General features: G+C 44.2%; 1 protein-coding gene across 1 annotated transcript in view; it reads right to left on the bottom strand.

Moving 5' to 3' along the window:
• The window catches only part of GCM1 (glial cells missing transcription factor 1), a 42894-nt gene that overhangs the window by 12921 nt on the left and 5443 nt on the right, over positions 1-24530 (bottom strand). Inside the window, exon 2 of the mRNA XM_025890627.2 lies at positions 2581-2795. Within this exon, the coding sequence (XP_025746412.1) occupies positions 2581-2673 (93 nt within the window). The 5' untranslated portion in view covers positions 2674-2795. The remainder of the gene's footprint in view (positions 1-2580; positions 2796-24530) is intronic.

Genomic DNA, 24530 nt, shown 5'->3' on the forward strand with positions numbered 1-24530 from the left:
CACCTTTTTTTTTTTTTTTTTGGGAGGGGCAGGGAGAGAAGAGTACAGAGGGGGGGGGGGGGGGGGGGGGTGCGCAGACAGAGAATCTTAAGCAGGCTCCACACCCAGCGCAGTCCGACGCGGGGCTCAACGTGGGGCTCGATCTCACAACCCTGAGATCACGACCCCAGCCAAAACCAAGAATCAGAGGCCTAAATGACTGAGCCACCCAGGTACCCCAAGGGACACTGCACTTCTAATCATTTCCCTGGCCTATTTACAAGGGCACTTGAGTTATTTCCATGAGCAATTAAACTTTTTGATTAACTATAAATGATACATTTTCAACATTGCACTGTGTATTTTTGTTGTAAATTTCTGAATTTAATGTCTTGGGTAGCTGTGAATGCTTTTGTTTTTGGAAATTCATGTTGGAAAATCAACTTTCATGAGCCCTGAGTTTTCCTCCAGAGAAGTGGTGCTTCCTTTCTTTTGTCTACAGATCTGATGAATGATATGGATCCTCTGTCCCAGAAAAAAATGCATGTTAGTACACGGTGTTACCATTTCAGAAGGTTCTCAAACCCCATTAAAACCCCTGCTCTAGGATGTGAAACTGCGAATCTTCCTTGTACTTGTTTATTTCTACTCTTGATGTTTAGGTTACCCAGCAGCTACTTGTGAGCTACAATCATGAAATTAGGAATAGGCAGCAATATAGGCCCCTGAGCCAGGTATAACTAAAATGTACCTTAAAGGGCGCCTGGGTGGCTCAGTTGGTTAAGCGACTACCTTCGGCTCGGGTCGTGATCCCGGAGTCCCGGGATCGAGTCCCGTGTCGGGCTCCCTGCTTGGCGGGGAGCCTGCTTCTCCCTCTGACCCTCTCCCCTCTCATGTACTCTCTCTCTCTCTCATTCTCGCTCTCTCAAATAAATAAATCTTAAAAAAAAAAAAAGTACCTTAAAGTTTCCCCTAAAACAGCTACAGCAATCATAAACCAATTAACAGCAACCATAAAGGGGCACCTGGGTGGCTCAGGTCATGATCCCGGGAATCCTGGGATAGAGCTCCGCATGGGTCTCCCTGCTCAGCAGGGAGCCTGTTTCTCCCTCTCCCTCTGCCCCTCCCTACTGCTTGTGCTCTCTCTCTCTCTCAAATGAATAAAATCTTAAAAAAAAAAAAAAGAGCAACTATAAGGACAAATCCCTACAATAGATATTTATATGATTCAGCTCTGGTTTATTTAACCACCTTCACTGAGTGGAAAGCAGGGTATGCTTTGTGTCTTCCAGCTCTTCCAAGATCTACTGAGAGGTAACGTAGGCAGGAATTTAAGAGAAACAAAAGAAAATCTTCAGGGTGCCTGGGTGGCTCAGTCGTTAAGTGTCTGCCTTCAGCTTGGATCGTGATCCCAGGGTCCTGGGATTGAGCCCCATGTCTGGTTCCCTGCTCCACGGGGAGCCTGCTTCTCCCTCTCCCTTTGCCTCTCCCCCTGCTTGTGCTCTTCCTCGCGATCTCTGTCACTACCTGCCTCTCTCTATCAAATAAATAAATAAAATCTTTGGAAAAAAAAAAAGAAAGAAAATCTTCACTAGAGTGCAATTTGGAATGATCTGGAAGTCTTCATTAGAATGAAATCAGGAGTGGTTATAAATCAAGACTGTGGAAATCTCATTTCTTCTGCCGTGCCTTGGAAAATCCAAATTTCTTGTTCCCCAGAATCAGGCAGACTAGCTTGACCTTTCCATTACACGGTACTGGTCAGCCTTCTCAACACCCCTTCCAACAACTTCCAATGAAAACACATCCTTTGAATGCCAGAAAGGGAGCCAGGGGAGGTCAGTTTTAAACAACTAATATTTTCCACCAAATTAAGAGTTAAAAAGTCAAATGCCAAAAAAGAAGGTAAAGAAAATATGAAATGCATTACTTACAAAAGTTCTAGAAGAGCTGCTCTATCCCATAAGAGCACTATCATTTGCACATTCCAGTTACAGATTTAATTTAAAACCATTATTATATTGGGCGCCTGGGTGGCTCAGTTGTTTAAGCGACTGCCTTTGGCTCGGGTCATGCATGATCCTGGCGTCCCCAGGATCGAGTCCTGCATCGGGCTCCCTGCTTCTCCCTCTGACCGCCCCCACCATGCTCTCTCTCTCTCAGATAAATAAATAAATTCTTCAAAAAAAAAAATAAAAAAATAAAACCATTACTATATAGCAAATAAGACTGTATGGGAATTTGTGCACTGTGCAGAGTCAATCTATTGGCAAATACCTTATCATGGACTTTATTCTACCAGCTAGCTAGGGTGGGTACAACAAAAGCCAAGTCAAATTTTGAAAGAGAAGGGAAGTAGCAGTTTCTTTGTTTCAGTCTTTAACTGTTGTGGGGCGGAGGGTGTGGTGTCTGATAGGTAAAAACCCGCTTGAATTCTAGGTAATGGCATCTCCTCTTAAAATTCCTCAGTCGGATGCCCAGCTGAAGCTCTGCAGGAGAGGAATTTACCCAGCTTGGACCTTCACCAATTTCCTTCCAGATTTTAGCAAGTTAAGGCTTCACAGTCAAATGCTGAAGGCAGATTGTTATGTAAGTACATACCTGTGGCAGTTTCATATCATTAATATCCCAGCTTAATATCTCCTTGTCCTCAGAATCAAAGTCTTCAGGCTCCATGACAGTCAGGTCACCCATAGGTTTCTGCCTGTCCAATCCCGCAGAAGTGGTGGAGAATTTTCCTTTCAAAGGTGTTTCCTACTGTTGGATCAATCCACTCTTGACTCAAGCAGCTTAGACCTGGAGACTGTTTTCTGACACTAAAAAATAAGTGATAGTAATACTGACCGTTAAAGAGATAAAAATCAGTACTTGACTGCCAGAAAAACCTGTTTCATTGACATTTTTGCAAGCACCAACAGACAAAATAAAAACACAATGTATAAGTCATTAGTGATCTTGTGGCAATAAAGCTTGACTACGGGGAATCAGAAGCACCCATGATCCTTGGGTTGGGGCTGCCTTTCTCCCTTCTAGGCCCAGGCTGGAAAAGCCGGAGTAGGGACCATTGTCACCTGCAGCCAATGGTTGGTTAGAACATTGTCCTCCATACACCTTGGGGCAAGAGGGAGAGCTAGCTTGGAGGTGTTTTCATGGATATACCTTTGTACAGTGGCTAATATGTGGTTCAAGTTACAAGTGGGAAACATCACAACCAAATATATCTCGAAGTATTTTTTAAATCTAAATTGCCACAAAGATTAATTTGTATCTCCTTAATAAATCCAGTGTGTACTCTGTATCTTCAAATATTATCAGTGGATATCCTCAAATCAGATTCCCTCTAAAACCTTGGCATTATTGACACTTTGGACCTGGTAATTTTTTTTTTTTTAAGATTTTATTAATTTATTTGACAGAGAGAGACACAGCGAGAGAGGGAACACAAGCAGAGGGAGTGGGAGAGGGAGAAGCAGGCTTCCAGCCGAGCAGGGAGCCCGATGCGGGGCTCGATCCCAGGACCCTGGGATCATGACCTGAGCCGAAGGCAGACGCCTAACAACTGAGCCACCCAGGCGCCCCTGGACCTGGTAATTTTTGCCGTGGGAGGTTATCTTGTGCACTGTAGAACGTTTAGCAGCATCATTGGTCTCTGACCATTAAGTGTCAGTAGCAATGCATCCTTTTGTTGTGACAATAAAAATGTCTCCAGACATGGCCAAATGTCCCCTGGCGGGGGCAAAACTCCTTGAGAACTACTACTTTAGAATAGTATTTCTTCAAGGCAGAGGATCATAGGGGAAGAGAGGAAAAAATGAAACAAGAAGAAACCAGAGAGGGAGACAAACCATAAGAGACTCTCAACGTCAGGAAACAAACTGAGGGTTGCTGGAGGGGAGAGGGGTGGGGGGATGGGGTGGCTGGGTGATGGATACTGGGAAGGGTTTGAGCTATGGTGAGTGCTGTGAGTTTTGTAAGACTGATGAATCACAGACCTGTACCCATGAAACAAATACATTATATGTTAATAATAAAATAAAATAAAAAAAGTTATAAAATAAAAAAATAAAATAAAAAGTGTTTCTTGACTTTAACTCAAAGCACCCTCAAGGCTTTCTAATAGAAATCTCCCTCTTCCCTGCCCCCCGCCCCCCAACTGAAGATTCTTCTATCTCACTTTACTTTGATTAAATTGTATTATGTAAAAGATAGAGATTCAAAAATGTTTGTGCAGACTGCATTTCTTCCCCCATGAGAAATACCTCTGGTTTCTAATCATAATTGGTTAAAGGAGATTTACCCAAAAAAAAGAAAAGGAAGGGAAAAAGAAGAAAGAAGAAAGAAAGAAAGAGAAAAAAGGAAGGAAAGGAGGAAGAAAAAGAGAGGAAGGAAGGAAATGTTCTACTCTGAGGAAAAAAACTAATCATTTTGCAGATGAAATGTGCTTATTAGTAGGACACAAAGTGACACGTTTACATGTGTGACATCTCCATTTGCTGGTGGCTCTTGTAAAAACAAGGGACATAATGATGTTACATAAAACAACTTAATAGTAAACTTGAACTATGTGTTTAATAGTCTCCAGCTGAGGAAATGCCATAGGCCCCATTCCTTAGTTACTTGACTTTATATAAACCCTAATACTTGTCAGTCTCTGAGATCTGAGGGCAAGTATATGAATATAGAAGACGGCTGACCTGAACCAATGACCATTAGATAACAAGCTAATTAGGGGTCCCTCTGTGCCTTATCCCCCCTACCACACTCACCTACAACCTAGTGGTCAAAGATTCAAAGGGCATGAAGTCCATCACCCTTGTTTCGAACACTGCCATGCAAGGTTAAATCCCCAGGAGTTTTAAATCAAAAATCGCTTGGGAAATAGACATTAAGTTGCTAAAGAAAGGCTCTTACAGACTGACCCGAATTCAGATTTCAATTACAAGTCTATGAGACACAAAGATCGCCTGGGTGGCTCAGATGGTTAGGCGTCTGCCTTCGGCTCAGTTCATGATCCCGGGGTCCTGGGATCGAGCCCTACATCGGGCTCCCTGCTCAGCGGGGAGCCTGCTTCTCCCCCTCCTCATGTTCTCTCTCTCTCTGTATCTGTGTCTCGAATGAATAAATAAAAAATTCTTTAAAAAAAAAAGATCACGTGTCGACCTGATGGCAGCAGCTGGATGCACTTACCTCTTTGAGCGTTAACAACAGTAACTCAGATGGTCTAAAACTTGTTACAGCTAATTGGGACAGAGTGATCTTTTTTTAAAAAAACAAAACAAAACAAAAAACAAAAAACCTTTAATAACAAGATTCACATCTCAAAAATTCCCAAGCATTGTTTTAAGTGACATAGACATAATTCTTTTGTTTTTAAATTAAGGGAGGGGGAATAAAAAAATCTTGCTGCACAAAAGCTACATTGCCCTTTTGGTCTTCTTGGCTATAAATTGTTGCCAAATGAACAAACGTTAATTTAGTATTTCCTGAAAGTTAAGAACAAAACATAGGAAGGACTGCATGCAGCCCTTCGAAAATAAACAACTCAGTTTTCCTCCAGAATCAAAAAACTTAATTTGTAAAGACTTCCTTTTTTTTTTTTTAAGCAACTTGGGCCAAAATGTATTCAAATTTTATCATTTCTATAGAGAACCAAGTAGAACTGAAACCCTGTAGGAATGGGGTGACTATTAGCATATTCCTTACACTAGCCTCTCCTGCGGATTTCTGGCTTCCTTACCTTCTGACTTCTTATGGAGATGCAGACAATACTGTGTCATAAAAATCTCATCTCTGGTTCAGGTCCCAGCAGGTTCTGGTCATTTTCTACACAGACGCTGCATTTCCCTAATCCAGGTCAAGGTACACTATGCTAATGAGCTCTGGCAAAAGTCCAATCAAAATCTAGATGCTCTCAGCTTGGGATAGGCGAGAGAGCTATCCAAGGAGTCACTTAACCAGCCCAGAATGCCAGCAATGTGAGGGATATTCTATTGTTCACCTCTGAACTTTCCCCTCCTTTATGTTAAGAGGGGATTTTAGGGGCATCTGGGTGGCTCCGTCAGTTAAGCATCTGCCTTCAACTCAGGTCATGATCCCAGGGTCCTGGGATCAAGTCCCGCATCGGACTCCCTGCGCAGTGGGGAGTCTGCTTCTCCCTCTCCCTCTGCCCCTCCCCCCTGCTTATGCTTTCTCTCTCTCTCTCACAAATAAATAAATAAAATCTTTGAAAAAAAGGGGGATTTTAACTGAAATGGACATTGCAAAAAGAACTTCATGAGGAGGTATAGGTGTTTTCCTGCTCAGAATTTCATAGGTTGAGCCCAAAGCAGATTGATTTAATAGTAGATTCTAATTCTCCTACCACGTACCCTTGCCTGTGTATGAGAGAAGAGAGAGGCAGACAGAGGTAGAGAAATACCATGCTGATGCAACCTACTGGAAAAGATATTGGATGGCCAACATTCCTAAACCAGAAATACTGTAAAATGCTATTCTACACCTACAATGATGCCCCCACTAATTCTAAGTGTTCCAATCCCCTCAAATAATACCATCCTCCCAAGTCACTTCAGTCCACATGCTATATTCCAGGCTGTCTGATAGGCTCTGGAGATCTAAGGGAGAATTAAAGCATTAAGTTTCGGGGCACGTGGGTGGCTCAGGCAATAAGCGTCTGCCTTCGGCTCAGGTCATGGTCCCGGGGTCCTGGGATTGAGCCCCGCATCGGGCTCCCCGCTCGGCCGGAAGCCTGCTTCTCCCTCTCCCACTCCCCCTGCTTGGGTTCCCTCTCTCACTGTGTCTCTCTGTCAAATAAATAAATAAAACCTTAAAAAAAAAAAGCATTAAGTTTCGTAGCGGAAAAGATGAACAAAGACACTAAATAAGCCAAAGATAACTTAATGCATGGAACTGAAGCAGTCTAGAAGGAATGGGGAAGGGAAGGTATGAAGCTGGAGGGAAGATAATATAGGGAAACTTCTTTCACCATCGTGACGTGCATCGTGATGCCCCATCAGCCTCTTGACAGACTAATGGATATTTGTCAAGGCATCAAAGAATGGAAGAGGGTGTTCCAGGTAGTGGCAATATTGCGGGCAAAGGTAAAGTAGTGTGAAAAGTGTGGTGCGCTCATCATTAGGAGAAGTGGGCGCCCGTCAGGAAGGCCCTGGCCATGGAAGACAGGCTGCAGAGGAAGGGATGAGCAGCAGGTCAGGGGGCAAAGCCTTGGGAAGACTCATGGCTCTGTCAGGCAGTTGCTGAACCATCGTTGGCAATGTTGAGAAGATTTCTTACTAGTCTTTCAGTTCGTGACTGAATTTCTTTTCTGCCTAGAGGTTGAGACCCTGAAAAAATTTTCTGGTGCTTTATCTGACTAATCTTGATCTGCTCCTTGTAGCCTCTCCTTGGCAGGGAGTTCTTTCAACATCCCCAGACATGCTGTGGCAGGACAAAGCCAAGTACTGTGCCAACCGGCAAGAGAGAAAGGTCTACACGGTCCAGCTCCAGAATCACAAAGCAGGGCCAAAAATGGGTTTTAGACCTGAGAGGAAATAAGCTGGTAACTGGCACGGAACACCCGTCATGATTATCCACTCACTTAGGCCTCCTCTCTAGCGCGTCTTCTCCCACCCATGTCTAAATCCTGTCCATCCGTCAGCAATCCTCCAAATGCCACCTCCTCATGGATCTTCCCACACTAGTCTAGAACCTGTGATTTCTCATTTCTGTGGTATTCCAGAACTCTCAACTGAATTATAGGCTGTCTTAGGTCACTCAGGACTAACATTTTTTTCTAACCACAAAATGAATTCATACTGTTTAAAAAAAAAAATTCCTGTTCTTGGGGCGCCTGGGTGGCTCAGTCGGTTAGGCGTCTGCCTTCGGCTCAGGTCATGATCCCGGGGTCCCGGGATTGAGTCCCACATCGGGCTCCCTGTTCAGCGGGGAGCCTGCCTCTCCCTCTCCCTCTGCTCCTCCCCCTGCTTGTGCACCCTCTCTCTCTGAAAAATAAATAAATAAAATCCTTATTTAAAAAAAAAAAAATTCGTGTTCTCATCTCCTAGAGATTCCCACCGTGAACATTTTGGTCACATCCTTTCAGACTTTTGTTTTCCCCTACATACATCACCGAACATAGATATTACTTTGCATAATTATAAGAGTGCATGTACAGGCTATTCCTTTAACTATTCGTGAGTGTTAGTCCCAGTTCCCCAGCTAAGCTGCTGGTTCCTTCCTGAAGGAGTTGGCATCTTCCACTTCCCTTCTCCTCACACAATGATCTGCTGGGGTCCGGCTGCAACATCACATCCCTCTTCATCCCAACCACCAACCCTACTCTGACACAGGAAGGAACTGAGGAGCTGTCTCCACACTCTGAGCTGTGACGTTATGTCCCAGACTGGTTACCAGCACTTTTGCTTTCGTAAGGCCAGCATCCTACCTTCTTACCCAAATTCTCCTCATTGGATCTCTGTCATTGTTATTGATGACAACAACAATCATGGCCACTTTCCTTGGCCGAACACTTACAGTGTTGTCAGGTGCCATGCTGAAAACTCCATCCTTACAGCAGCCTCATGGGGTGGATGCTATCCTTAGTATACTCTCCTTACTGAGGAGTCAATCAGGGCTTACAGAAAGAGTAACTCACCAAAAAAAAAAAAGACATAGTACCTCACAAGCATGTAGGTGGTAGAGCTGGGGCAGAACTGACGAGCCTACTGGCTGAGGTCCTGCATGACCTGCCCAGGGCTGTTCAGTGTCTGGAGTCTTTGTCTCTGCTATGTACTCAGACCTCTGCATTGCTTTTTTCCATCTCTGCCTCCTTCCTGAAGACAGGAATCTTGCCCTAAAAGCCAGGTGCCCAGGGGCCCTATTGCTTGGTGACTGACCTCAACGAGCGAAGCTTGGATTTCTCAGTCCCTCTGCTCTTGCACTCCCTGTCACTCCGGGGCCTGCCTACTGAGGTCATTCTAGTTTCTTGTATCAGTGGTGGTGCTTTAGGCATTTTAGGAAGGAGAGTTCTTCCCTGTGTAGGACTGTCCCATGAACACATTGTTTCCCCAGACGCTAAAGGCCAGAAACACATCCAAGTCACAATGTCAACCATAACCTCCTACCCCTGTATTTCCAAATGTCTAGAGAGCTCCAGGGAGTGTGGCATCATACTGCTCTGCTTCAGAACAAGTATGCCAGACCTTCAATGCTGAGGTGCTTGCCTGGAGTGACTGCCACCTGTGGTTTCCAATTCATGGACTTCAGACACCTCACTATACTAGATGGATGAACTTTCCAGCGTCTCCCGGATAGACTCTCTCAGCTCAAGAGATGTTCCAGGCCCCAGATCCACCCATTGTCTGGGCCCCATACTGTGAACTAAGCCATGTATTTAAACCCTTATTGTGTGTCAGGCACTGTTCTAAACACTTAATCCTCACAACTACCTCATGAAATACAGCATTATTGTTATATTAATATGAGAAACTGAGGTACAGAGGGGTTATGTAACTCAATCTTTGTAAGATCATGAAGTAACCAATCTCTCAACTAGAGAACAGTGACGTTAAAAGGCATCCCCTTCGTGACAGAGTAAATCATCGGACACATCATCCCTTTCTGGTGCCAACTTCCTCCTGCCTCCTAACTTCACCATTTTTAAGGAAACTGCTGTCTGTCCCTCCTCCCCTTCCCCCCAAGGCCATCCATCAAAACTTTCTGTTCCTTCTGGCACAGGACGCAGTCTGACCTACACAGTCCTTCCCTGGAATTTCCCAAGTCAGAGGTGTTCCTTTCAGCTGCCAAATTGTAAGCCTGGCCTCAGAGCTGCTATGGCCATATCTCTGCTGTCATGGGATAGAATCTGAGCCCGGAAACCAACAAGGGGGCAAAAAGCAGAGAGAGATGGACAAAGGGAGAGCAAGGAGAGAGACCCGGATTCAGGCAAGCCTGTGGCCAGCTCCAGTTTCTCCTTTGGAATTATGCAATCCACAAATACCATTTACACTTTCACTCCTTTGAATTGAGTCCTTCAACTTGCACCTGTTAAAGATCTACTAACAGGGGCGCCTGGGTGGCTCAGTCGGTCAAGCGTCTGCTTTCGGCTCAGGCCATGATCTATGAGTCCTGGGATCGAGCCCCACATTGGGCTCTGCTCAGCGGGGAGCCTGCTTCTCCCTCTCCCTCTCACTTCTGTGCTCTCTCTCTCTCAAATAAACAAATAAACTCTTAAAAAAATTCTTAAAAAAAAAATCTACTGACACATCTTCCACCTAGGTAAGCCTAAATTTTGCCCAGATTTCATAATAAACCACTCTGTTTTATTTATCCTTCTAAAGACAGGCACCCAAAGGAACTTGTCTGACACCCCTTAAAATCAGAAAATGCTTCATAGTATCTCTCTTTGAGTCAATGCACAGGACAGAGAATCAGCAGCAGCAGCAGCCCAATGAGATCCTTAACCAATACATGCAGTTCTTAAAGCAAGTGATCTAGGGACTTCTCAAAGCTCTATTTCTGTGCTTTGTAAAACTGAACTTTGGATTTTTCCTTTAGGGTTTCTCAAATATTAAGCCATTTGTGGTTCTCATGTGGAGAACTATCCAAGTTCTATATAATGTATTTCAGTTCTAAAGACCACCCTATATCATCTTAAATTGGATTCTGAGCTGCATCTGTTCTGAGAAGTAAGAGGCTAACTTAGTCTTCTCTTTATAAATCTCTGGGCAGACAAGACAGACATGGTTGAGTGTTCCCTAATTGGTGGTTCAGGTGGGGAAACCCCCAGATGTCATGGTGTTCTCTGGAAAATACTGTGAAATTTAGAAATATTTACTTTAAGGGGCGCCTGGATGGCTCACAGTCGGTAGAGAATGCACCTCTTGATCTCAGGGTGGTGTGTTCAAGCCCCTCGTTGGGCACAAAGCTTACTTTAAAAAAATATTTATACTGGGCGCCTGGGTGGCTCAGTTGGTTAAGCGACTGCCTTCGGCTCAGGTCATGATCCTGGAGTCCCGGGATCGAGTCCCACATCGGGCTCCCTGCTCAGCGGGGAGCCTGCTTCTCCCTCTGACCTTCCCCCCTCTCATGTGCTCTCTCTCTCTCATTCTCTCTCTCAAATAAATAAAACCTTTAAAAAAATAATAAAAAATAAATAAAATAAAATTAAAAAAAATATTTATACTTTAAGTCTTGAGAATTGTTTTACTTATAGAAACTATGACTGACAGATGTATATGTAATATCAAAGTCACAACCATGAACCCAGTGTCAACCCCCCCAAAAAGAAAAAAACAAAAAACAAATAAGCTCTTAAATTCATAATAGTGGATTGTTTCCAGTTTCCTATACATATTTTGCTATTCTTCTGTTTTGTACTAAAAGGCAAGAAATGGGATGTCCTGCAGGTTGATAACAATGTGAATAAAGTCAGAACTGAGAAAACTATTGTTTCCTAAAAAATTTTGCAAATAAGGAAATCAACTCCAACTTTTTAAAATTTAAGAATCACAGAATAGGGGCGCCTGGGTGGCTTAGTCGGTTAAGCATCTGCCTTTGGCTCAGGTCATGATCTCAGGGTCCTGGGATCGAGTCCCGCATCGGGCTCCCTGCTCAGCAGGGAGCCTGCTTCTCCCTCTCCCACTCCCCCTGCTTGTGTTCCCTCTCTCACTGTCAAATAAATAAAGTCTTAACAAGAAAAGAATCACAGATTAAAAAGAAAGTCACAGAACAATGAAGGCAGGACTACGATCTATGATAAAATGGAGGGGTGCTGGGTGGCTCAGTCGTTAGGTGTCTGCCTTTGGGGCGGGTCATGATCCCAGGGTCCTGGGATCGAGCCCCGCATTGGGCTCCCTGCTCCGCGGGAAGCCTGCTTCTCCCTCTCCCACTCCCCCTGCTTGTGTTCCCTCTCTAGCTGTGTCTCTCTCTCTGTCAAATAAATAAAATCTTAAAAAAAAAATGTTAAAATGGAACGAGTTGTCACTGCTATTTTAGATGGATTTATAAATATTTCAAACTATTTTCAGTTCTGATTCCTAACACAGTAAATAGTGGTAGGTATAACCACATAATCAAAAGCTGTTGGAGGCTCTTCTTAATTTTGAAGAGTGAAAACAGACCCAAAAGTTTGAAAGCTGCTGCTATATAAGTACTAAGTTCTAAAATACTGAACCTTGGTCACGGGGTTGGGGGAGCTGTTGCTGGTGATATTCCGCACTCAGAGTGTGACCTGCCCCATCCTTAGCCCTTCATGGGCTCCTATCTCAGGACTAGAAAGGTGGCAGGAATGGAGGTGGTAACATGATAAGGAGAAAGAGATGCTTTCAGTAGAACTGTGCGCCACCAACGTCCTCAGGTCGAAATGCTGCTGGAGGAGGGAGGTCCTGACCATAGCGAGACTCTCGGGCACCCAGCACCGCAAGCTGACCCAGCACCCACCACCTCTGCCTCTGAGAGCTCTTGCTCACGGGCAGTGGGAGGGCCCACCTGTGCCCATTCGGAGATGAAGGACTGGGCAACTGGGGTAGCCCCCTGCGGCAGGCTGTGGACGCTCTAGCAGCTCGTCCCCAAAGAGGGCAGAGGAGGAGAGGGAGAAGGTGGTGGACGAATGTAGTAACTGAGAAGACTCAGTGATGAGCACACACGAGATAGTCCTTGAAGAAAACACACCCAGAGAGAACTGCGCGGAGCTGGGATTCTGCAGGTGGGGCCTCAGGCCTGCACGTGACAGCCTCAACTCTTGCCACCAAAACTCTGAAGCCTAGCAGACTCACAGGTTAGCTATTTGTAATGAAAGAATACTGACTGCACACCTGAAACTAATGAAACGTGTGTTAACAATACCTCAGTTAAACAAATTTAAAAATAAAATACTGAGAAAAATGCAATAAAAATGGTAACCATTGTTCTTTGTATTATGGGACTATTGATAATGTTTATTTCCTTTTTTATATTTATTTGTAATTTTCTACATTTCCCATAAGAAAAGGGCAAGCTTTTTATCATGGTATTTCTTTTTTAAGTCAGTGATACAAAGTAAAAATATCTACTATTTGTACAGTGCTTTATAGCAGCAGTTCTCAAATATTTTTATACTGTTTTTTCTTTTAAAGATTTTATTTATTTGTCAGAGAGAGAGGGCGCACAAGCAGGGGGAGCGGCTGGCAGAGGGAGGAGGGACAGAGGCAGAGGGAGGAGCAGGCTCCCCGCTGAGCAAGGAGCCCAATGCGGGGCTCGATCCCAGGACCCTGAGAGCCAAAGGCAGTTGCTTGACTGACTGAGCCACCCAGGTATCCATATTTTTACACTGTTAAGAAATAATGAGTATGGGGCGCCTGGGTGGCTCAGTCGGTTAAGCGGCTGCCTTTGGCTCGTCCTGGGATCGAGCCCCACGTCTGGCTCCCTGCTCAAGGGAGAGGGAGAAGCAGGCTCTCCCCTGAGAGCCTCCCCTACTTGTGCTCTCTATCTCTCTGTCAAAAAAATTAAAAAAAAAGAAAAGAAAAGAAAGAAATAATGAGTATCTTGGGGCCCCGGCTGGCTCAGTCAGAAGAACATGTGAGTCTTGATCTCAGGGTCGTGAGTTTGAGTGCCATGTGGGGTGTAGAGATTACTAAAAAAATAAATTAAAAAAAGAAATGATGAAAATCTCACAAAAAGCTTTTGTTTATGTAGTTATATCTGTCAATGTTTACCATATTAGAAGTTAGAACTGAAATTTTTGGAAATATTTATTAATTGATGTAAAATAATAGTAATAAGCCTATCCTTTTTTTTTTTTTTTTTTTTTTTAAGATTATTTATTTATTTGAGAGAGAGAGAATGAGAGATAGCACGAGAGGGAAGAGGGTCAGAGGGAGAAGCAGACTCCCTGCGGAGCAGGAAGCCCGATATGGGACTCGATCCCAGGACTCCAGGATCATGACCTGAGCCGAAGGCAGTCGCTTAACCAACTGAGCCACCCAGGCGCCCCGCCTATCCTTTTTTAAGGATAAATATTTAATTTATATATTTTATATATAGTATTTTTTTATTATGTTCAGTTAGCCACTGTATAATAACCCATTTCATTTTAACATAAATGCCATTTTTATAAAAAATAACTATCTTCAAAACAAAAATTCATAGAATGAGTCATAGTAACATTTTTTGCAAATCTCTAATATCTAACTTAATAGAAAGCAGTGGGACATCTCCTATCTGCTTCTGCATTCAATCTGTTACAGTACATGCAGATGTCATGTAACCTTACTGCATACTTATAAGAGATTTACAGTAAAGAAAGGTAAATAACATCTTAGTATATTCATGAAAATAGTTTTAATTTCTGTAAACCTCCTGTAAGGGTCTGGGGTACCCTCAAGACTCACTGGATCACACTTTAAAAACCATGTTCTTTTTCTTTTTTTTTTTTTTTAAGATTTATTTATTTATTTGAGAGAGAGCTGGGCAGGGGTGAGGGAGGGGGAGGGGCAGAGAGAGAGAGAGAGAGAATTTCAAGCAGACTCCCCACTGAGCATGGAGCTCTAGTGGGGCTCAGTCCCACGACCCCAAGATCATGACCTCAGCTGAAATCAAGAGTCAGACGTTCAACCGACTGAGCCACCCAGGCGCCCCTAAAAACCATTTGCTTTATACCATACAAAATAACCTTCACAAACAAATCTCATTGACTCACAAAAACACACTGAATCAGGCATGTTTTTAAACAGATGAGGAATCTGAGAGTCACAGAGGTCAACCAATTCATCCACCATCACACGGATTCCTGTCTTTAGAGTCTGAATCTGGGACTCAATTCCAGATATCTATCATATCAACTCTGAAAAGCTTTTAAACCGCCCGCCTTTTCCCAGAGCCACAGCCTGGGACACTCAAAGACTTTATACACAATAATTAGGATGGCTAATATAGTAACTCTAGAATGTGGTAGGAAAAACAGAGATCCAGAGGAGTTAGGGAAGACAGAGCGTGACAGCACAGAAATAAGCACAGGTCCTGGCAGGCAGGATCCCTGAGCTCTGGACGCCATTCCTTCCCTTCTTGTGTGACTTAAGTTTCTTCACCTCTCTGGTCACCAGGATTGCCTCATCTGCGAAATGGGATGATGATATCTTACCTGCCTGAAGGCATGGTCTGGACCAGATGATTGCCCAAGGTCCTTCTAGTGGAAGGCTTGCCATTTACCAAAAATTCCAGTCATTTGGAAGGAATACAACACAGCTGAAATGGACTCTCCTTTTGAGAGTGCCTGTGATTCTTCCATTTTCTCTAGGGTAATATTTGGTACTTGATATTTCTTGAAATCTGTTTTAGTCACCTGTCTTGAAATTTCTTCAAACTTTATTCAGAAAACCTAACCTTGAGAACAATTCATTGAAATCACTTGAGGGGCACCTGGGAGGCTCAGTCGGTTGAGCGTCCGACTCTTGATTTCGGCTCCGGTCATGATCTCAGGGTTGTGAGATCCAGTCCCCGAGTGGGGCTCTTCGCTCAGTGGGAAGTCGGCTTGAGGTTCTCTCTCCCTCTGCTCCTCCCCATCCCCCGTGCTCCCTCTCTCAAATAAATAAATCTTAAAAAAAAAAATCACTTGAAAACTTGGTACAGAGAAATCCAGTGCAATTCCACAAGCCCCACAAGTGTACTGAACACCTACTATTGTGCTGCAGACATGTAAGAACCTAGAGAACTGGGGTACCGGGTAGCTCAGTTGGTTGGGCATCTGTCTTCAGCTCAAGTCATGATCCTAGGGTCCTGGAATCAAGCCCTGACTTAGGCTCCCTGCTCAGCGGGGAGGCTGCTTCTCCCTCTCCCTTTGCCTGCCACTCCCCCCCTGCTTGTGCGCGTGCTCTCTCTCGCTCTCTCTCTGTGTGTGTCAAATAAATAAATAAAATTAAATTTAAAAAAAGATTCTAGAGAACCATGCACACCTGATTTTATTTCTGGACATGCTACTGGATTTACACATCTATCATGCACTTAAGCTGCTTTATTTTTCCTATTTTTTAAATTGTGGCTAAATAGACATAACAAAATTTACTACTTTAACCATTTAAGTACAGTTTGGTGGCACTAAATACATTCACATTGTTGTGCAACCATCACCACCATCCATCTCCAAAACTCTTTATATCTTGCAAACCTGAAAGTACACCCATTAAATAACTCCCCTTCCCTTCCTGTCCTGGCAAGCACCCTTCTACTTTCTATCTCTATGAATTTGACTACTCTCGGTACCTTATATATGTGGAATCATGCAGCATTTGTCTTTTTGTGACTGGCTAATTTCACTTAGCCTGATGTCCTCTGGGTTCATGTTGTAGCAGGTGTCAGCGTGTCCTTCCTTTTTAAGGCTGAATCCTATTCTATTGTGTGCATACACCACATTGTGTTTATACATTTATCTACCAGTGGAGATTTGGGTCATTTCCACCACACTGAAGCTTTCCCAGCCTTGCTTTAAAGGCTGGAGAAACTCAACACAGACAAAGAAGAAAGCAGAATAGAGTCAATGGTAGCAGGCATGGATCAGAAAAATATGCACGGAATTATTTTAGATTTGAGATGCAAATTCCAGCACTAAAAGAAAAAAAAAAAGCCAGATTTTTGTCTTTGTTGTTTTTCCCTCTTCTATAAAGAACTGTTACTAAATTCTAAGTGTCATAAGATCATGGAATGTACTGCATTGAATTTCACATTCCACAGAAAAGGTAGCAAAGTTTCTGGCCAATTCCATGAACTTATCTTTGGATATATCAATGTAGTGTACAATTAGGGAAACATTTTGATCTGAATGATCACACTTGATTTTACAACAATCTTATTATAAGATACTCAGGGTATTTGTGTAATTTCGTAGCTGAAGAAGCTGAGAATCTCAACCATTAGCTCCTCACCAGGCAACATGGAATAGGGACACCCCTAGAGGTCTTACAACAACTCCAGCCCTGTCCCTCTGCCCCTGCCACTTTGTCAGTAGTTGTGAATGAGCATTTAGTCACTTCCTAGGGCGCCTGGGTGGCTCAGTCGTTAAGTGTCTGCCTTCGGCTCAGGTCACGATCCCAGGGTCCTGGGATGGAGCCCCACGTCAGGCTCCCTGCTCCGCGGGAAGCCCATTTCTCCCTCTCCCACTCCCCCTGCTTGTGTTCCCTCTCTCCCTGTGTCTCTCTGTGTCAAATAAAATCTTAAAAAAAAAAAAAAAGTCACTTCCTAAGTACAGTATCATTTCACCCTGAAGCACAGAAATATAAGCTGGGCAACATCTTAAGATCCTTCTAATCTTATGACTTAACATGACAGTTTTCCATCAGGGTGAGTTCTTTTTCTTTTTTTCTTTTCTTTTCTTTTTTATTTATTTATTTGACAGAGAGAGACACAGCGAGAGAGGGAACACAAGCAGGGGGAGTGGGAGAGGGAGAAGCAGGCTTCCCGCGGAGCAGGGAGCCCGATGCGGGGCTCGATCCCAGGACCCTGGGATCATGACCCGAGCCGAAGGCAGACGCTTAACGACTGAGCCACCCAGGCGCCCTCTTTTTTTTTTTTTAATATGATGTGTCTGTGTGACAGCAGGACTACTAACATATATATTTAATTAGAAATGATCCTGAGTTCTGTTAAGGACCCTGCAACAGTGAGAGGAAATCAGCAGAAAGCGGTGGGGGAGGGTAAGGTTGTACCTTAGGTTGCAGAGGAAGAACATTACTCTCTGATCCTCAAGCTTAGTTTAGAAAAAGAGGTATAAAGTTCATTCAAAGTATTATGGCTGGTTAAAAAAAAGTGTGATGGTTGGCACAAGTAGGAATACCTAGAGCAAAGCTATGAAGTGGTCAGATTTACTGCCCCTTGAGTGCTCCAGTCTCCTTGCAAACCCTTGGACTGTATCTTTCTCAGCTCTACCCAGGGACTCAGTGCCTTTAAGATGCCTGTATATCCAGCCCTACCATGCACACTCTGAGCCCCTTTTCTGGATATGCCCCATCCTCTGCACTTTCTCCTGTCTCTTCATCAAAACTTGCCTATTTAAAACTTCTAGCTAACACTGGTAGATTGTTCATAGGTACTTATTCCCTCCCCTTCCCCAATCCCACTGCTAGAGTACCTGTAAAGAAATTTTAAATGATATTAGGGCAAAAATTAACAACAACAACAACAATAACAACAAAAAGAGGCAAGGAGGACACAGTAGAAGAGAGATTTTGATGACTTTTTGAAAGACAAAGTAGACATCAGGGGAAGCCACTTAGGAAGGGGACAACATTCCAACTTAAATGGAGGTGGTTGTGGAAGAAAAAAGAAAGCCAACTGACTCACAGGCTTAGTGCCCGGACACCCCAGGGATTAAGGAAGGCCAGGCTTGAGTGAGGCAAAAACATTGGTGGAATGTCCGAGTACCAAGCAGCTGGGTTGTTTTCCTTAATCCACTGGTGAGATAATAATGCCTCCCCAGCCAATAGAAGAGCTGAGATTTGTTCTCTTGGGAAACTGAATAACCAAGGCTTTGGATTTGGAGACATTTGCCATTTGGGGACGTAAAGAATAAGGGAAGGTTGAAGTGAGCATCAGGCTGAAATTAGCTTGATTAAATAAAAGTCAGCTAATTAACTGTGGGGACCTTAGCCTTTTTTCCCCACCCTGCCCTTAGAAGATCAGCAACGAGGCCTATGCTTGGGGATATCACTCTGGCTGTAGGAAATGGATGACCCTTCTTTCCTGCAGAAATTGAATAGCCTTAGGAAAATGAAGTGCAAAGAGTTTAGCATTCCATAATAAAAAGGACAGCTCAAGGACTAGTCCCCTAAAAGAGAATCCACCAGTCTACAAGTTTAACCTACATGCATAGAGCTACAAATCAGCTTTTAAAAAAGTGATCTCACTCTTAAATATGAAGAGTCAAGGATGACTACACATTTGGGAAAAGCCTCCAACATGAAAGAGATTTAAAATCAACCAACTAACCGGGGCGCCTGGGTGGCTCAGTTGGTTAAGCGACTGCCTTCGGCTCAGGTCATGATCCTGGAGTCCCGGGATCGAGTCCCACATCGGGCTTCCTGCTCAGCGGGGAGTCTGCTTCTCCCACTGACCCTCTTCCCTCTCGTGCTTTCTATCTGTCATTCTCTCTCTCTCAAATAAATAAATAAAATCTTTAAAAAAAAAAAATCAACCAACTAACCAGGAGGAAGGAAAGTACAGGAAGATGTTGCTACTACGCCCCTGAAGTCCCTGAGGATAGAACAACCAAGATGTTACAGGAAAAGAAAAAGAAGAAAAAAATATCAAAAAGCAAGAAAGGGCTCTGGGAAATATAAAATATAACAGTCAAAATGAAAAAAATCATAAAAAGTTAGGAAACTTGGGGCACCCGGGTGGCTCAGTAGGTTGAGTGTTCGGCTCAGGTCATGATCCCAGGGTCCTGGGATCAGGCCTGAGTTGGTCCCCCTGCTCTGCGGGGAGCCTGCTTCTCCCTCTGCCTGCCACTCCCCCTGCTTGTGCGATCTCTGTGTCAAATAAATAAAATCTTAAAAAAAAAAAAGTTAGGAAACTGAATCAGGGAAGCTTACCAACCAGAAAGTTAAATCACAAGTGAAAGAGAGGGGTGCCTGGGTGGCTCAGTCGTTAAGCGTCTGCCTTCGGCTCAGGTCATGATCCCAGGGTCCTGGGATCGAGTCCCGCATCGGGCTCCCTGCTCAGCGGGGAGTCTGCTTCTCCCTCTCCCACTCCCCCTGCTTGCGTTCCCTCTCTTGCTGTGTCTCTCTCTGTCAAATAAATAAAATCTTAAAAAAAAAAAAAAGTGAAAGAGAACAGAAGTAGGACAAAAGCTTAGAGGGTCAGATTAGAAAGTCTACCCAACTAAAATTAGAACCTACCAGAAAAATAAATAATTGAAAGTAGGAAAGAGGAAAAAAAACCACAAAGTGACATAAGAAATTTTTCCAGCCAGCATTGGTAGGCACAAGACTCCAGTCTGAAAGTTGTGCTGAATGCTCAACAAGGTGAGTAAAAAAGCCCTACCCAGCCACATCACTGTAAAAGCTCAGGACCTCAGGGTCCAGGCTTTTACAGTGGAATTTTTACACTTCCAGAGAGAAAAAGCAGGCAAATCAGAATTTTACTGGATTGTTCAAAGGTACCAACTCTGGAAAATCAGCAGATGATGGAGTAATGCCTCCAAAATTCCAAGAGAAAAGCATCTCCAACCCAGAATTTTAGAATGAGCCACATCAGTCAAATGTGAGGGAAGAATAAAAATGTTTTAAACATTCAAAGACTTTAAAATTTTACTTCTTGTGCACCGTAAGCTACTGAAGGATATGCTCCCCCCAAATAGGGGTAATTGGATGAGAAAGGGTTCCAGGAGAACAATGAAGAAAAGTCCATTGGGGCAGATATGCAGAAGGCCATAATTATGAGCAGAGACTATATTCATGAGCAGAGGATTCTGGGAAGGCAATTGTGAGGGTTAAATTTTATTTATGTGTTTGGTTTTCTTTTCTTTTTTGGGGGGGGCTAGTTAATTTTAATGTATCAACTTGGCTAGTCCAAGATCCTGGATATTTGGTTAAAAACCGGTCTGGGGCACCTGGGTGGCTCAGATGGTTAAGCGTCTGCCTTCGGCTCAGGTCATGATCCCAGGGTCCTGGGATCGAGTCCCGCATTGGGCTCCCCGCTCCTTGGGGGCCTGCTTCTCCCTCTGCTTCTCTCTCTCTCTCTCTGTCTGTCATGAATAAATAAATACAATCTTAAAAAAAAAAAAAAAAACCGGTCTGGATGTTGCTGAGGCGATACTTTTCAGCTGAGATTAATGTTCAAATCAGTAGACTTTGAGTCAAGCAGATTACCCTATACAATATAGGTGGGTCTCATCCAATCAGTTGTAGGCCTTAAGAGAAAAAGGAATGATGTCCTCTGAGCAAGAGGGAATTCTATATCCAGACTGCATTCAGACTTGAGCTGCAATATCAACCCTTCTCTGAGTCTGGCCCACCAGCCCACCCTACATATCTTGGATTTGCCAGTCTCCACAATCATATGAGCCAACTGCTAAAAATGAAATCTCTCTCTCTCTCTCCCCCTACACACACACACACACACACACACACACACACACACACACACACACACCCTATTCTGTTTCCCTGGGGAATGCTAATACAGAGGACTACAAGAAAAAATGAGTAGTGCCTTTGCAATATTATCAATTAGTGTGTGGCAAAGATTCAGTAAAGTAATTAAGGGTAAACAGAAAACGAGGCAAATACAAAAACTAAGGCAATTATTAATTCCAGGAAAAATAAAGGATTGTACCTCAGCAATGAACAATGTTTTGCCAAAGAAATGTAAATGCCTACGACTGACTGGCCAAAAATCTTTATATAATTATCTGAGAAGAGGGAAATGAATCAGTAATATCTGAAACTGATAAATGGAGAAACACAATATAAGCATACTATTCAGAAACACAGAGATGAATGTTAAGAAAAATTGCCAAAAATAGGTAAGGGTAATTTTCCATGAGTACAAGGGTAGGAAGAAAAGAAAAGGCAGATCAGATATTTGCCGTGTTTCATCATAAGCCTTTTTTACTATTTGAACTTATATGCAGGTATTATTCTGATAAAAATTAAAATTAACTGATAAATGCTTGCCCATTTGCAGCTCCATTCCTTCTGGGCCCAGTTGCCAGGTAACTAATCGGATACAGTAATAAAATAAAGCCTGACATGTTGTCCAATCCTGTCAGATAACTTATTTAATTTTTAAAGGTTTCAGTGCTATTATACTAAAAGGAGCAATTGTAAAATTTTTTTTTTTAAGATTTTATTTATTTATTTGAGAGAGAGAATGAGATAGAGAGAGAGCATGAGAGGGGAGAGGGTCAGAGGGAGAAGCAGACTCCCTGCCGAGCAGGGAGCCCGATGCGGGACCCGATCCCGGGACTCCAGGATCATGACCTGAGCCGAAGGCAGTCGCTTAACCAACTGAGCCACCCAGGCGCCCTCAATTGTAAAATTTCTAATCAAGACAGGAAATATGTGTGAAAAGTGGGGAATATTCAAGGTTTTTTTAAGGCAGGGGTGCCTGGGTGGCTCAGTTGTTAAGTGTCTGCCTTTGGCTGAGGTTGTGATCCCGGGGTCCTGGGATCGAGCCCCGCATCAGGCTCCCTGCTCCACAGGAAGCCTGCTTCTCTCTCTGCCACTCCCCCTGCTTGTGTTCCCTCTCTCGCTGCCTCTCTCTCTGTGTCAGATAAATAAATAAAATCTTAGGGGAAAAAAACGTTTTTTTTAAACCAAACCACTGGGTGATGAGTACATTATTTGGGGCCTAGGTCATCATGGTGTCTCAGTAAACATCAAATATGAATTCTGATTGAGGAACTAAAACTCATGCCTGGGATTACTCTGAGCATAGTGCCCCATCTGCAAGGTAGTATGTGCGTGTCTGTGGGGGCAGGGATGGTCACAGTGCAAACCCTTGCATTTCGACTATTCCCTGCGTTGGTTTTCCACAGACACTTGAAATTCAATGACTATTTCATTTTCTTGATTCTCGAGGGCTTTTTTTTTTTTAATGATGTTATGTTAATCACCATGGGAGGGCTTTTCGATATTCACAGTTGTCTGCTAAAATGGAAACCTTTCTCAGGAAAAGAGCATCCCTTCGTAGGCATTACCTTGCTTGCTACTGAGAATGAGAACGGAAAATTGAGGGGTGGGGGGAAAGGCAGAGGTGGCCTCCCAGGGCTAGCTTTTGGCCAGGTCATTGTTTTTAGCCCAGGACAGCGGGAAGCTAGCCGTAGAGGCGGCGGGGGGGGGGGGGGGGGGGGCTGGCCTGTCTGCAGTAGCAGCAATCGGCCAGGAGGTGGCGGCCCTGTCTTATCTGGTGCCCCAGCCGTGGTTCCTGCCGGGCCCCCGCGGCAGCAGTGCGGGTGCAGACTGGGTCCTCCCAGAGGCAGCGCTGAGCCGCAAGCGCAGATTTGGTCCCTTGCTGCTGTGGCAACCATGAGCATTCTGCAAAGAGCTGTTTGAACGAGCGAACTCTAGGAGCAATCATTAGGACCACTCTCTCGAATACAGCCTCGACACGTTTGCAGATAGCACAGCCCTGGGTCAGTCCACTCTCCGCTGACCCTAGTCCTGGCCCATTGCAGCAAAAAGTGGCCGAAGGAAACATACCCCCGTGTTCACCGCTCTGGCTTCAAACCCAGGTCCATAATACCACGAGGACCCTTAATCATCCTATATGTGCGGTCACTCTCACACCCTCTCCCAGACAGCTATGTTACACTTTCAGCTGCCTCCACACACCTCCAATGCCTCACTCCGCCGAGGGGCATGCCTCCCACTTCACTGAGGAAATGAAGCAGCGGGAAGTGAGCGTCCACGACACCCACCCCTGTACCCCAGCAGCCGCACCCTGAGAGCTGGCTTTCCCACTCGCTACGGTAGATGAACTGTCTGGGATCCTGGGCTCCTTAAGGGCAACCCTGCCTGCGCCCTCGATGGAATCCCCTCCCACCTCTATGGCAACATGACTCCGGAGATTTTTCCACCCTTTTTTTTTTTCCCCCACATCATCAACTTTCCTTTCTCTCCTGCGTTATTCTCATTAACACATAAACCTGCTCTTATCTGTCCCATCATTATTTATCATCTCTCTTTAGCTCCATTTATCTATGAGCTTCTGGCCTCATCTCTCTCCTTGCTTTTCCAGTAAAATTTTTGGTGTTTTCCATGCTCGCTGATGCTGTCTCCAAGGCCCTCCTCGCCATTCTCCCTTAAACCCACTGCTCTCAGGTTTTTTGTTCAGACCATTCCAAAGTCCTCCTGACCTGCACATCACCTACCTCCAACTGTCAACTCTTTGTCCTCATCTTAACTCTACCTATAGAGAGCACTTGACATAGTCACTTGCTTCTCCTGGAAACACGGTCTTCATTGGCTCCCGAGGTCACCATAATCTGACTTTTCCTCTGCCTTTCTTAGTTCTTTGCTGTTTTCCACCTTTTCTCCCCAGTCTTATTCTTAAACTGAGTCCTTGGACTTTTTTTTTTTAAGAGAGGGAGTGCACGTGCGCAAGCGGGGGTGGGGGGTGAGCAGAGGGCAAGAGAGAGAGAATTAAGCAGGCTCCAAGCTCATCACGGAGCTGGACGCTGGGCTCCATCTGACGACCCCTGAGATCATGACCTGAGCCAAAATCCAGAGTCCACTGCTTAACCTACTGAGCCACCCAGTCGCCCGGTCTTCTTTTCTAAACATAATCTCACTTCCTTGGCAAGCTCCTCTACTCTCCTGACTTTAAATACCACTTAGATATTACAGCTCCCAAATAGACACCGCTGGCTCAGACTTCTCCCTTGAGTGCCATACTTTACACATCCAGTGGCCTACTCAACATCCCCATGACCATTAAATTGACACCCCAATTGATATCCTGATGTTCCACTGCTCTGCCCGTGGTCTTCCTATCTCAGTTAATGGCAGCCTCGTTCTTCCAGTTTCTCAGGCCAAAATATTCAAACATCTTTGACTCCTTCCTTTCTCCCATATCCCACGTCTATT

The sequence above is a fragment of the Callorhinus ursinus genome, unplaced genomic scaffold (assembly GCF_003265705.2).
Source record: "Callorhinus ursinus isolate GAN/ISIS: 27379988/994484 unplaced genomic scaffold, GSC_fseal_2.0 scaffold22, whole genome shotgun sequence".
Classification (NCBI taxonomy): Eukaryota; Metazoa; Chordata; class Mammalia; order Carnivora; family Otariidae; genus Callorhinus; species Callorhinus ursinus.